Consider the following 15663-nt stretch of genomic DNA (forward strand, 5'->3'; position numbering starts at 1 on the left):
GCTGCTTCCTAGATTAATCCCATAAAAATGTCATTTCCTTGGAGTTTAATGCTCTAAAGGTGTGTCTTCACTTTCTCTTAGAGAACGACCTTCCATCTTGCCTATTTTTCCTTCCTCTCTACCCAGATTAAGAAGGAAAATAAATTAAGATTATTTTACTTATTGAAACAGCACTGTATGCTATCAGTGAAGCTTCTCTCAGGCTGCCTTCAAGGATAAATAAGTGAATGACCCTGGTGGCTGCTGGACAGCTCACATGGCCTATATCTGCCTTTCTTCTTTTCCATATTTGTCTTTTTCCTGTATTTCTAGAGCTCTTGGATTCCTGCCGCAAGCCTTCCTTCTAGCCTTGAGAAAGGAGTGCAGTGGTCCGTGGAGGCTGCAAAAACTGCCTTTTAAGCCTGAAATGTAAAAGGAAGGCTGATTTTATAAATGATCCCTGTTCTTGCTTCTAGTCAATTGGTTCTTTCATTTCCTGTCCCTTTTTGGATTCTTTCACAAACACACAAGCAACTCACAGCCTTGGGTCTCTGACACAGCACAGTATTCACTCAGGAGGCAACTGTCATGAGCACAGATATCTGGGATTTAGTTCCAGTTCAGTTACTAAGAAGCAATCTTCCTTGGGGCAAGTCAATTAATAGGACTGGGACTTAGTTTCCCCACCTGTGAAACGACTCCAGTGAGATGATGAGCTGGAGATTCAAAGGTCCCTTCCAGCTCTAAATTGTGATTATTCTTTGACGAATTATGTAAGGAAGGGAAGGTGCTCAGATATCTAAAGCCCTATTTCTCTCACTACAGACTTCAGGATAACTCCAAGGGAGCCACTGTTCTTTATTAAATGGGGGTGAACTTCTCGGAGTTGAAGGATGACAGCTGCTGGAGATAGCAATAGATCAGAACCTATTTTCCTGACTAATTCCTTCCCCATTTCTCTGTAAATATCAGAGGGAGATTAGGAGTAAAAGTGATATTTCAGCTCTGTGGTCTACATAATAAATGATTTCAAGATAAATTCTTAAAAAAAAAAACAACACTAAAAAGTTCTGCCTCTTTAGCTTGGGAAGAATGTAGTAGCCATCTTGCTTTGTGAAACCGCACAGGAAACTGGGAGCAGAGCACAGGTAAGTAAGTTTGAATTGTGTGCTCTCACACCCAGCAGCTGTTTAAAAATCTATCCAGTCCATACAGTTATTGCTATTTTGCATTTTGTACATAGGGGGCTTTGTCATTTCAAAGGGTACAGAGAGCTTCATGAACATTGGCCATTCCTTCTCTCGATGTGACCCTGTAGAACAGACTAGTTACTGGTCATCACTTGTAAACAGGAAGCATGAATCTCACCCTAGGAAATGTAGGCTACCAGTGCTGTCATGGTTACATGCATAAAGGACACGCCCTATCAATTTGTAAAACATTTAAAAATAAAGGCACTCAGTTTGGAAATATCTTTGGGCATCCCAACCTGACCCATTCGGAACCGACCTCTAATTTGCATTCTTGTTTGGTTCAGTCCAGTCTAATAAATATTAACTGGGCATTATTATGTTCACGATCTGTATGCTCCATACCCAGGAAAGGAAGATGAACATGGCCAAGATCCTAATCTTGAGTGAGAGACAAATTAGTCAATAGGTGGTTTTTATGAGGTGTAATGGGAACACGGAAGGTTAAATCATCTATCCCAGAGAGAAGATGTTGTAAAGATTTCTCCAAGGCTTAAGTATTAAGGAATGAATAGGAGTTACCCATGGGAAGAAGGGTGACAGTTAAGGTACAGAAGGAGATGATGTTGCTGGCACAGAATGACTGGATTCTCAGGAATTCTATCACATATTCCTAGGAAGAGAAATAATATTTCTTGGACTACTTTGCAGTTTAATGAGGGCTATGAACCTGAATCCTGGTGAATCAAATGCGGCTTAAAATAAGTGATGCATTTCCAGTCATGGCAATAGAACATCCCAAGTGATCTTCTATGTTCCTCTCTATCCTGCTGTCATGGCAGCCCACAAAGAACTCCAGGATGGAAGGGTCCGAAGAAGCCAGGGTCCCTGAATTACTGGTTGGAGGAGAGCTGCCTGACCCACACTGGACTTAGCATGTGTGAGAAATAAATTTAATGGTGTTAAAGCACTGAGAATTTGGAGCTGTTACAGTGGCTAGAGTTCACTACCCTGATCATACTGTGTGCCAGGCTAAGGAATAATAAAAAGTATCTGAATGACCTGCTGTCACTTCAACATTTATATAACCCAAATAACTTAGGTTTTTTACCTTAATGTCAATTAGTTTTTCTTCCTTTCTCATCCATTGGCACCAACCATTTCTTTTTTAGAAAGGTGATCTTTTACAGTCTTTCAGCAAGTCAACTGCTCTTTCTGAGTATATTATCAGCACCTTGTGTCTTTTAATGACATTTGTCTATTGCATATAATTATATAACATATTATAATTATTATATTATTGTATAATATATCATATAATATACAACAAAGAAATGTATTAGAGTATATATATGTATTATATTAATAAAAATAAATTTGTATTATAAAGTATATATTATATGTAATAGGTTATGATATAATATGAATATATGTAATGTTATACAATATAGCATGTATATATAATGAAATATCATTTCAAAGGTATCTCTATATAAAAATAAATTTTTCTCATTAGAATACGCATTTGGTGAGGGCAAGGGCTTCATCTATATTACCCATTACTGTAACCCTAGTGCTAAGGGAAATGACTGGTAGATAGTAGGCACTCAGTTATTTTCAGAATGAATGAATAACGATTAATATAATAGAATGGAGGCTGGGTTTTTTAAAAGAAATGGACTTCAGCTGTGTTCAGATATAGGCGTTCTGAAGGCAGAAAGAGCTCCAAACCCAGACGAGGGTTGAAAGTTGCTCACATGAAGGTGATAGCAGAAGCTATGCAGGCAAATGAAGGTGCCTCAGGAGGGTAAGGGAAGGAAGAAGATGAGAGAATTAAGGCTGAATTTTAGGGAATATCAATGTATAAAATAGACTAAGCATAAGAAGCTAATGAAACAATATTAGAAAAAGTAAGGAAAGTTTGCGGCACAGAAACAGAACTCTGTAAGAATCATAGTTTTGGCATCAGATCTGCGAGTACAGTATATTCAATAAGCACCTGTTTATTGACTGAAATAAGTGCTGAACACTGAATAGCATATAGTCCCATGAAAATGGCCAAAGGAGCTGACATTTTTCTAACAGACATACAGCCAATGTCATCCCTGTTTATTTTACACATTTCTTTGGGATGACATCAGGAGGCTTGGGTCATCCTGGGGCCTTTCACTAGTCTGATAAAGTAGGCTATATTTCTGATCTGAGTTCTTCCCTGTTTAGAAGATTCTTAAAAGTATGGAAAAGCTCTTAATCTAGCTGGATATTTATTGATAAGTCATGGGTCAGTAAACTATGCCGACAGTCTAAGCCTGGTCTATTGCTTGTTTTTGTAAATAAAGTTATCTGGAACACGGCCACACTCATTCATTTCTGAGTCATCTATGGCTATTTTCACTCTGCAACAGGGTTGAGTAACCACAGTATAGGACATATGACCTGCAGCGTATAAAATATTTATGATATGGCTTTTTACAGAAAAAGTTTGCCAACCCCTGAGCACCAAGCATATCTGTTTTGCACCCCCAGCAAAAAAACAAACAAACAAACAGAAAAACAAAAAACAACCACAAGACATTTTCAGAACTGGAGCTTATAAGAACCCTGGGAATACCACAGCCTGTCTTACTAAGGAATGGACCTATAGGAAAGAGAATATTCTATGCCCTCAGTTAGACTGGGTCCCATCGTGTATTTACTTTAGGTTAGGACCTCCATGCTAACAGTGCACATATGTGGGTGTGAGATTCTCTTTGACCATGTATCTTTAACTGATGTCCACTGGGTGGTAGGCCAACATTGGGTGGCAGTGAGTTTAAGACATGCAATAAAAAGAATAAAAAGAATTGCAAGTGAAAAGAATGAGGGTAGATGAAGAGTGAGTGATGGGATGGGAGAATGAAAAGTTGCCCTGTCAAAAGGTACCATGAGAGCATCTGTGCCTGTGGGCTATATTTTGTCATTGCCCTTCTCAAAAATAGCAGAAGAAATAGGAACAAGTTTCTATCATTTTTCTAAGTGACAGGGAAATAAGACTGAACCTTCCTTTCTAGACTTTTAAAGAAATAACATTGGTTGTACACTTTTCTGCTAAAGTTTACACACATCTGCGTCAACCATCAAGACTAGAATTAACAAACATCTGAATGTTAAGGACCTTGAAGGAACTAGCGCCTTTCAGAGAATGACTCTGTTCTCTTGAATGACTGTTCTCTTGAATGACTCTGTTCTCTTGAAGATGCTGATTCTTTCAAGTTCCTTAAAATTCTCTTCATAGAATGTCTCTGTTCTCTTAAAGACTCTAGTTTGTTCAAGGTCCTTAAAATTCAGGTGTAACTTCTTTAAAAGAATGTCACATTCATAATAGTCCTTTCTAAGGCTGAAATAATCTGTGATCTCATCATATTAAGAGTTATTTCTAGAGTGATTCTCTTCGTCTATGACATAAGGGTAGCAAGTGACAGCTATAACTAAATCTGGCCCCCAGTGCTTTGTTTTGTTAACAAAGTGTTTATGAAAAAAACACCATATTGGGGGTGAGGAGGGTCAGGATTTCTGCTCTCCAGTGTACCACAGTTTCCACCATTCCATATTATCTTTTCTTTAAAAATGTTTGAGTTTTCAATCCCTACCATCCCTGCTCATACCATTTTGAGGGGGTCAACTGTTGCTTTGATCTATTTTCTTTGTTCAGGCCTAAAATTAAATGATCACTTGTAACTTGCTAGCTATGTTAGTTTATTAGAACCTGTTTTATTTGCTAACATTCTTAAAGTTTTGTCCAATAGAGTTTAGTAGACTCACTGACCTAACATATATGGGAAAATGCTCTTTTCAGTAATGAGGCAACAATGAAGAATAAATACATTTTAAGAAACTGTGCTGTTTTATAGGATTACTGATTTGTATATATCACTTAGATCAGTGATGTTCAGGTTATGAAGTGATTATGTACAATTTGCAAATCTCTAGTGTCCCTAACTTCTGCATAATCTTACATCATGCTACATTATACCTAACTCTACAGACCAGAGACATGTGCCTCTTTTTTGAGTGGCAATAGCAAAGGTGGCTCTTAAATCATCAGATTGTGAACATCACAGTCCCAGGAAATGGTCCAAGGAACTAAAGGGTGTTTTCTTTTTGCTTGTAGTTTTTGATGGGTTCTTCCATTTTAACTACAAATGCGGACAATGGAAACTAGACTGTAAAGTAGATCATTATAAAATGTATCTGGCAAACTTTTTTTTTTTGAGACAGAGTCCTACTCTGTCACCCAGGTTGGAGTGCAGTGGCACCATCTCGGCTCACTACAAGCTCTGCCTTCCGGGTTCATGCCATTCTCCTTATCTGGCAGACTTCTAAGATGTGCCCCCACCCTGCCCGCCCTACCCCATGGTCCCCACCTCCTGGTATTCACACCCTTGTGTAAACACCTCCTTTTGTGTAAGAACTGAATCTGGTGACTTTATTGTAATGAATAGAAGATGGCAAAAAGATGGGATGTCACTTCTGTGATTAGGTAGCAAAAGACTGTGACTTCCATCTTGCTAGCACTGTCTTGTCCTCTCACTTGCTCATTCTGTTGAAGCTAGCAGCATGTTGTGAGATGCTCTATGGGGTGACAAGGAACTAAGGGAGGCCTCAGCCAACAGTGTGTGAGGCACTGAGGCCTCAGTCTGAAAATCCCTAAAAGCCTGAATGAGTGAGTTAGGAAGTAGATCCTCTTGACTTGAGTCTTGAGACAGCTGTAGCTCCCTGAAAGATCCAGAGACAGAGGACCTACTCACATTGTACCTGGATTCCTGACCCACGAAACTGGGAGATAATAAATGTTGTTATATGCCGCTAAAATTTGGGGTAACGTTCTTTAATAATACAGAATGCAAATCTTCTATTGGAATAACAGCAAAAATATTTTTGGCCAAAGCCTCAAACTGAGCATAGAAAAGGGGGTAATTTAATCCGTTCATTCAGAGGTTCTCAGTGCCATTCAGTGAAAAAAAATAATTAAATATATGTAGCTCCAATAAATATTGGTTAAACTGGGCAGAACTCAGAAGTAAAGCGCCACTAAAATTCAGGTGTTCATTGCGTAGTAACGTAACAGTAGCAATGAACAAAAGTGAATACCAGACACTGCACTAAGATCAAGAGTCCTGTGATAACAACACTTACTAGTCATCAAATATTTTTGGGTCTGAGTTTTGAGGAACTCCAGGATTTAACCGAGGAGAATGAGTAGGCAGAGAGACAACAGCAGAGATGCAGAGAGTAACTAGGTATCATGGAAGCCGAAAGAAGACAATGTTAATAGTGAAAATTTGCCCCATAGAGTTAACAAGAGTGCTTGAGCTTGCCTTGCAAGAAGACAGATGAAGAAACAGCTTGTTATAATTCGCTCTGCTTGCAACAAAACTGGCTGACTGGCTGAAACTGGCTGGAACCAATAAGGCTGACTGGAGTCAGAATAGCACAGAATAGACTTGCTCCCCTGAAGGGTGACGTTTTGATATCACAGCCTGAATTTCCACGTCATGTTTCAGACCAGTTCCCCATGAATCTGCAAAGGCAACCCACGGAAAAGCACGAAGGGACAACTGCGCATGCTCAAGGGACTTTCAAAACTTCCCATTCCTTTCTGCCAATCACTAACCAACCCTGAAGCCCCTCCCCCAAAATCTCTCTTAAATATACTGCTTTAAGGCTGGTACAGGGCAACGGATTTGAGCTGGACTCCTGCCTCCTTGCTTGGCCGCCTTGCAATAAACCTTTCTCTCTACAAAATCCAGTGCTTCAGTGTTTTGGCCGCCATTGTGTGCAGGCAAATGAACCCAGTTTGGTTGATAACAGTAATTGTCAATAGTATCAGAGTCTGCTGAAGTCAAATAAGGTGGAGATAACAAAGGGCTTATGGAATTCCTGCTCTTCTGCTTACTGGTGACTTTAGCACTGGTTGTAGGGGGTCACAGCAGAGAAACAACTCAAGCCAGTTGAGGGATTAGTGGAACAAAGGAAACGGGGAGACATTGAGTATAGACAACTACTAAGTATTTCCAAAAGGTATTATAAAATTGGAAAACATTAGAAGAGGAAATACTGAAAAACAGAGTGAGCATACAATATAAAAGTTGCTTATGTGTTGAAATACACTGTCAACTCAGGATGAGGGATATGAAGAGAGCAGATGCAATATGAGCCTTGATACAAAGTCCTGCAAACCTTTAAAATGAAAATCCTTTGGATGCCTGACCTTCAGGTGTTACATTATCAAAGGACAAAAGTGTTTATGCCTTTTTAAAAAGGAAAATGTAGTAGAGGATTATCCAAAGACTTGGCCACATACAATTCTTATCTGCAAAAAACTAAGTTATATGTTGAAAACAAGTAATCAGGTAATATCCCTGTGTCGAAAGAGACAGAAAAAACACAATACACTTAACATTTCCGGGAGAGTAGAAAAAAAGCCATTTTCTCTTGGAACTTTGGGTTTGCTTCCTTTCATAAAAAGGGAAAAAGGTGAAATTTGATCTTCAAGAAGTCCAGGAAAGCTTTCAGAGCTGAGAAAAGACAGAGTTGGGGTTAGTGAGGGAAGTAGGTGCTGGGTGAAAATGGATAATTAAGCTTTACAAAAGGTCAAGCATTGCAAAAGACGGCGAGAAAGATGCATTCTATGTGTTGAATGTATCAAATGCACTTGAGAAGATGTACATCTTTGCTTTGGTGAATATTTCAGTATTAAAAAAGACATATTACAAAATGGCTATTCTTACAAAAGGAATAAACTTTTTTCTTTGAAGCTTGATGCAACAAATACAAACAAAGCACAAAAAATATGCTTTGAAGTGTGCTAACACATCAAGATTGTACTGAGCAAAGCACCTTTTCTCTGTTTAGGAACAATCTCACTAATTCCACACCACAATATGTTAATTAAAGAATCCCAGGTAGCAATCATGGAATATTTCTTCTCATGACAGATGAAGAATACAAATATTCTGAAGATTGAAATTGCATAAACAAAATGAAGAGGCATTTTGTCCATTTTCTGGCAGTGCAAACTTAAAGTGAATGCAGATGAATGAGCTGGCAATAAAATGACACTATTAACCATCTGAAGATTGGGCTCATTACCTAAGAAGGCAAAGCATCAATTTGTGGCATTATAACACTCTGTTTGTGCTGCTGAACATGCATCTGGATGTTTTTATATACTCTCTACTAATTTGTGTGCATAGTAAGCTCTTCCATCAGCCTCTCGATAGAAGCTTAATTTTGTATTGTTTCTATTATATTATTTTCTCTAATGAGAATAATAATATTCTGTATTAGAAATAAACACTTCATTTATTCTCCAAATAATTCTAGGTTCAGTTTCTCTTGTTTTGCATTATCAAATGGTGTGTACAGGATTATAGGTATATCTTAAAATTGAGGTGCTCTGATTAAAAATATACATTTGAATGACATGTGAGGAAAATATTCATTCACTCACTCACTCACTCACTCATTCATTTTTAAAAGAATGTCCATGTACTGGGTTAAGCATCATGGGAAATTCAAGGATGTTGCACTGTCTCTGCCCTCAGGATGTTTATAACATAGAAGTGGCTGAATGTTGTTAGTACCTTCTGATAGGAACAAGCACAGGGCCATAAAATCTCAGAGGAAAGGGAGGGTCAGTGTATTCTCTCATACCACAAGTATTTCTTGAGTACCTACTATGTGACAGGTGCTATTCTAGGGGCTGGATATATAGAAAAAAGAATGAGACAGTCAAGGTCCCTGACCTCATGGATCTTGCTTCCTGAGGGTGAGATGGAAAATAATGAAGAAAAAAAGCAAATAAATAATATAACTTCAGATTGCTCTAAGTGGCGTGAAGAAAAAATAAAGCAGAGCAATAGCAAGGACAGTGACGATAAGGGAAGGATGTGAATTTTAGCTCACAAAGGCCCCTGTGAAGATGTCACATCCGAGTAGAGATTTGACAATGTATAGGAGCAAGTGTATGAAGTTCTGAAGGAAGGGCTTTCCAGGTAGTAGGACCTTTGTAGGACAGGATAAAGACTTTATTCTAAGTGGGAAGAAAATTCATTGGGGAATTGAAGCAGGGTATAGCATGATCTGATTTATATTTGAGAAGGATCATTCCAGATACTGTATAGAAATTCAATTATAGAGGGGTAAGAAGGTAACCTGGACAGAGGTTAGACATATGTGAATAGTCCAGGCTGGGGGAGACCAATGAGAACTTGATTCATGTAGTCTAACCAAGGATGACAGATTAGAATGCACTGTGGTAGTTCATCTAGATAGAGGCGGTTGGTGAGGACTAGGTTGATAATTACTTAGATGGTAAGGAGTGGTTCCATTTTGAAGGAAGTTGCACAAATTGACACGATATGATAATATCTGAGTTGAACTTTAAATGAAGGGCAGCATGTGACAAAGCAGGTAGTCATTCATTGATTAATTGAGTGCTTATCTATTTTTATGAACCAGGCACTGTGCTAGGTGCTAGAGATACAGCAGTACAGAAGCCATTGCTGAAAGTGAGAACAAAACTTGCTGAGAAGGTAATATTTTAAGTAAACATACACAAGCAGAGAGGTGAACAATATTCTCATAGGAATTACTTCCAGAATTGGTTCTAAGGACGTTTTATTCTTTTCCATTTAGTGCAGAAAATTATGTGATTAAACTCCTTTGTATATTTGGCTCAGTGAATTTGCAAAAGGAGTAAGTGTCTTATCAGTAGAAATTCAATTCACTGTCAGTTGGGAAACTTCATCAGATAATTTCCTTGGAAATAGTGTTTAATATTTACTTTTCCTACTCTGGGAAGGAGAAAGTATAGCCTCTCTAGAAAGAACAAGAGGATAAGAGAGTACAAAACCTAGGACAAGCTCAAATATCCAGGTGCCTTTATTACAGTTCATCTACCACCTGCCTCAAATCTGCCCCACAGTCTTTTTGCAAACAGATGACCCAACTTCAACTTTCCCTCCTTCTAATCCCACTTGTACACTGCCTCCAGAATTAATTGGCCTAAAGTAGTCCAGTCATGTCCATTCCCCAGTGCCTACAGAATAAATTTCAAATTCCTCAGCCTGACACACACTGACCCAACCTACTTTTTCTGCTTTATCTCTGACTACACACTCCTCAATTGTTTTAATCACCTTGAATTTTCTTCCTCTTTTTAAAATTATTTTTTGAATTGTGTGAATATGTTATGAAATACACATAACATAAAACTTACCATTATCACCATTTTTAGGTATATGGTTCAGTGGCATGAAGTACATTTGCACTGTTGTGCAAATCCCATTGGATTTTAAATGTCTATTTCCCTAATACTTCCAGCAATTTGTTGTCTGATCATATTTGTTTTTATATGGTTCCTGGGGTCTCCTGAAATGCCTTTTCCCATCCAAGTACTAACCAGACCCAAACCTGCTTAGCTTCTGAGATCAGACGAGATCAGGCATGTTCAGGTTGGTATGGCCATAGACCTGAAATGCATTTTCCTTTCCTTATCAATTAAAATCCCACATATCTGAAAGATTCATGCTCACATTTTGCCTCTTCCTTTAGGCGACTTTGACACCTTATCTGGAAACAGGAGGTCAACTCTGTTGCTAGGTAACACATTGCTTACAGTAAAAATGATGCCTGGTTGGTAAATTGCATCTGGACTAGGAGGGCCTATACATGAACTATAAATACATGATGGGGATGTGATACTTTAGACTTCCCTGAGTAATGACTCTTGTAATTAGTCAGGTCCCTTATAGGGACCACGGAGGATAAGTCTATGGAGTTGTTACAGGAGATATTGCCTCTTATGGGGCAGGAGGCTTTGGAGCCAGGGCCATTCCTGTACCCACCCAATATGAATCTAGTCTTCTTGAACCTGAGCTGCCACCTGGGGGGCCAGAACTGATATTTGTACTGATATTAGGACTCTCACTGAAGAGAAAATCTGAAGCTTTCCCTGATGGCTAGCAGTGTTTTCTGTATTACATTTTTCTAGGTAAATCTCAAGCTAAGTGCTCATGCCTGTAATCCCAGAAGTCTCGGAGGCTGAGGTGGGTGGATCACCTTAAGTCAGGAGTTCAAGACCAGCCTGGCCAACATGGCAAAATCCCATCTCTACTAAAAATACAAAAAAACAAACAACAACAACAAAAAAGACAAATCGGCCAGGCGTGGTGGCATGCACCCATAGCCCCAGCTACTCAGGAAGATGAAGCAGGAGAATTGCTTGAACCTGGGAGGTGGAAGTTGCAGTGAGCCTAGATCATACCATTGCACGCCAGTCTGGGTGACAGAGAGAGACCTTGTCTCAAAACAAAAAAAACAATAAAACCTCAAGCCAAGTGTGGCCCATAGTAGTCTCGTAAATCTGAATGTGCAGTTGGACCTAAGAAGACCTGCTCTTGAGGTTGCATCAATATGTAGAAAAATTGTACTAAATACAAACACTCCTTGCATGCCTGGACTCAAAATCACTGGGAACCGTACACAGGACTAGGGCAACAAAAGCATTGCTCACCTTTGGAAGGAGCTGGATTGCCTGTAGAATTCTTTGTCGGTGCCCAGAATTAAGGATTCCAATTTCCAACAAATCCTGATCTTCCATAACATTGCTTCCCTGAAACAAAACAGAAATGTTACAAGTTAAATCAAGTATTTACACTGTGGATAAATAACAAGGATTTATTTAATACACAGAAAACCAACGAGTGACCTGATTTTTATGAACAAAGACATAGAGTCATTCTTCCGTGATGGTGAGGGCAGAGTTGGTCACCTTGTTACTGATGTGAAGGCTAGGAGAAAGCTTTCCTCCCCTCACAAATATCTATTGTGGCTTATGTCCATGTTCGGTTATCTGCATTGGAGATTCATTCCTGTGACTTCAAACTTTGTTTCTGTAAAAATGTGAATGCTTCTGGTAAGAGTTGCCATTTAGGATTATCAGTGACTTACACATTGATGTGAATGAATCATTTTTCCCCTCTTGACAACAGATTTTGTGAGGAGGGCTGATAGAAAAATTGACATATATTAGGCAGGTTAAAAGTGAGAATTAATACTTAATTTCAAAATATTGAATCACAACAGCAAACACATAGAATCAACCTAAATGCCCATCAATGATAGACTGGATAAAGAAAATGTGGCAAACATACACCATGGAATACTGTGCAGCCATAAAAAAGAATGAGATCATGTCCTTTGCAGGGACATGGATGGAGCTGGAGGTCATTAACCTTAGCAAACTAATGCAGAAACAGAAAACCAAACACCACACATTCTCGCTTATAAGTGGGAGCTAAATGATGAGAACACATGGACGTAGAGGGGAACAATACATGCTGGGACCTGTTGGAGGGTGGAGGATGGAGGAGGGAGAAGATCAGGAAAAATAACGGATCAGTACTAGGCTTAATACCTGGGTGATGAAACAATCTGTACAACAAAGCCCCATGACACAAGTTTACCTATGTAACAAACTGCACGTGTACTCTTGAACGTAAAATAAAAGTTAAAAAAATTATTGAATACCAGACACCAGATCATGATATGAAGACAGAATGATGAATAAGATGCAGGGCCCTGCCCACAACTGCCTTTATTCCTTCCAGTCCAGTGATGGAAAGGGACTGTTCAAAGGCAGTTAGGTAGGATGCTGAGACTGTGCTATGACGATGACACTTGCTTGGGAGTCCAGAGGGAATCTAGGGTATTTTTTCAGAGAAAAGGACATCTAATCAGATACAGGAAAAATGGGTGGTTAGAGCATAGCACCTAAAAGAGGAAGGACAATGGGGAAATTATGTGCAAAGACCTGTGAGTAAGAAGGAATGTAGTATACTTGGAAGCATCATGTTCTGGGATAATATGGAGAGAGAAGTAAATGGTAAGGCTGGACAAGTAAGCAGAGGGCAGACTATACAGATACTGCATGCCATGCTGAGGGCTTCAGACTTCATCCTGACCATAATGGGAAGCCATGGACAGCTTTCAAGAAAAAGTGTTACATGCTGAGATTCCAAATTTAGAAAGATTATTTTGATTTCTGGGGCTGGGCCTCAGTTTCCCTACCTATAAAATGATACAGTTGAGCCCACAATGTCCAAGGACCAGTTAGTCCTAAAATTATCAGATTTCAATGGTTATTTTAAAACTGTGATTAATATTTGAATGCAGAAGTTTACAGATTGCTCATTTTATCCCTAGATTCTAATCTTTCATGGTTTGTAAGATAGAGTTTCTCTTTAAATTGAGGCATCTATAGAAGTTCAAGAATTCAGATCACTATTTTTTTTTTGACAAATCAAACTCTGTCCTACTTATGTGTAACACAAAAACACAAGAATAGAAACGACAGAATATCTATTTATTTAGAATGATGAGTACCATTAGACACTCAAAGCAAAGGAGAATGAATTGGAAAGGGTGATTCTGGGGCATGAAGACCACTGCGGTTGTTCTCTAGAGGCAATGTGGGCGTAGACTAACGTAGTAGTCATAGGAGCAAAAAGAAGCAGGTGGATTTGAAAACTATCAGGAAGTTTGACTTGGAGATTGAACATGTGGAACGATGGAGAAATGTGGAATACATACCGATTCAAGGCTTGGGCAGTGAGTGGAACTTGGTACCTTTTCCTGCCATGATAAAGGAGGAAGAACAGCCCTAGCGGGGTGCAAAGTGAGACTAATGTCTTTCCCTGGACAGGGACAGAATAGATGCATGTAAACAACTTAATAATATCAGACTATGTTATAAATGGATAACTGGCTGTTCTTAGAAGGATTAAAGTCACTGGAATGGCGCCACAGCTAGGGATTTAAAATGGGCATTCACTGGACAAAAACATTCCACCTACTCATAGTGTCATTCCTATGCTTAAGCAACACCAGCCATCTCGGAGGAAGCAGAATGATCCAGGTATTCAGCAGCGTGATAATGAAAAGCCTAATGAAAAACAAATAAAGCCAGTCTTGGCAACATGCCTTAGGAAATATTGCTCTCAAGAAATTACTCAGTGCACAAAACAGAGCATGGCTGAGAATACAAATGACTTCATTTTGAGAAAGTGTTATTATTTCCAGAAATGGACTAGTATGACATGAGCGAGATATGTGATACCATTCTGACTTTTACTCTTTGAGGAGTTACCTGGCCCTTAAGAAAAAATCTTTGGCCATCTTTGTGTTAGAACATTACCAGGTTTTCCAGGTCCTAACTTATCAACCCACAACTTCAGCCCATGTAGAATAGAGGAAATGGTTTATTTGCATAAACAGAAAGCATATGAATATCCCATAGTGTGCATAACTACTATCTCTAGGTAATCCTGACAACTGGATTTCAGTGTTTGAATACTGAAAAATTTTGGAAAATTAAAGCCTTAAGACCACTGTTCTTCCTGTACACCTCCAATATGCTATTTTCTGTATCTTCAGTAAGAGAGGAGACCTTTTGAAGAATTATAAGGAAGTTAGACATTTTTAAAGAAGGTGTTGAGTACATAAGAACATCTTTTTCAGTCAAATTTCGTAGCCTATAGGATAATTATCAAACATTTTTGAAAAATGAACCAAAATCATGGGAAGCACAAGAAAAGTAGTAAAAATGTGTCAAAGGGGAAATGGCACTAATTGGGAAATGGAAAGGAAAGGATTTACTGTCCCCAGTGAGGCATACTGTTAGAAATTTTCTATTTTATTTTTTTCTATAATACATAGGGATGCCAAAAATATCCTAGTACATCATTCAGCCAGCCTTTTGTCCAAACAATAGGGGACTTGGAGTCTGCAGAACTGGGTTCGGACCACGGCGGGGCAAACTTTGCTAAGTCATATATTCTTTGTAGGCTTCCTGGTCCTCACCCATCAAATGAAGCAGTTTAATGAATATGTATTCAGTTTCAAAATGCTATGATTTCAGCCATGTTTGCCTTTTGGTTGGTATCATTATATAGAAATATAGATTGTATATTTTGAAATTATGTTTCAATGTTTCAGAATTGTAACCTAAAATTAGCTTTAAGAAGTGATTAAAGAGAAATTCAAGAATATATATTTTTTGACAAATCAATCTTGGTACGATGGACTTATAAAATTTCGTATTAAAGGAAATTATAGGATAACTTATTTTTGTAGTAGTACAGATTCTTATAGCTTTTCAGGGAAAAACAAAATGTTTCAAACCTTATAACTATGTAACCATTTCTTTGGCATCTGGGTGACAGTTGTGCCATCAAAGACAATAAACATTCCCATTCTTCCTAGGGAGCTGGAATTAATTCCCACTTTATCGCTTGCCTTTACTAAATGTTAGGGAATCTCAGTTTAACTTTTTTTTTTTTTTTTTTTTTTTTTTTTTTTTTTGAGATGGAGTTTCGCTGTTGTTGCCCAGGCTGGAGTGCAATGGCACGATCCTGGCTCACTGTAACCTCCGTCTCCTGTGTTCAAGCGA

The 15663-nt window shown here is 38.6% G+C and overlaps 1 protein-coding gene across 27 annotated transcripts in view; it reads right to left on the reverse strand.

Moving 5' to 3' along the window:
- Positions 1-15663, reverse strand: part of ANKS1B (ankyrin repeat and sterile alpha motif domain containing 1B) — a 1261968-nt gene that overhangs the window by 355770 nt on the left and 890535 nt on the right. For all 27 annotated transcript variants that reach the window (XM_025401059.1, XM_025401063.1, XM_025401058.1 and 24 more), the window contains one exon: positions 11728-11826. In XM_025401059.1, coding sequence (XP_025256844.1) covers positions 11728-11826 — 99 coding nt within the window. The remainder of the gene's footprint in view (positions 1-11727; positions 11827-15663) is intronic.

This window comes from Theropithecus gelada, chromosome 11, assembly GCF_003255815.1.
Source record: "Theropithecus gelada isolate Dixy chromosome 11, Tgel_1.0, whole genome shotgun sequence".
Taxonomy (NCBI): domain Eukaryota; kingdom Metazoa; phylum Chordata; class Mammalia; order Primates; family Cercopithecidae; genus Theropithecus; species Theropithecus gelada.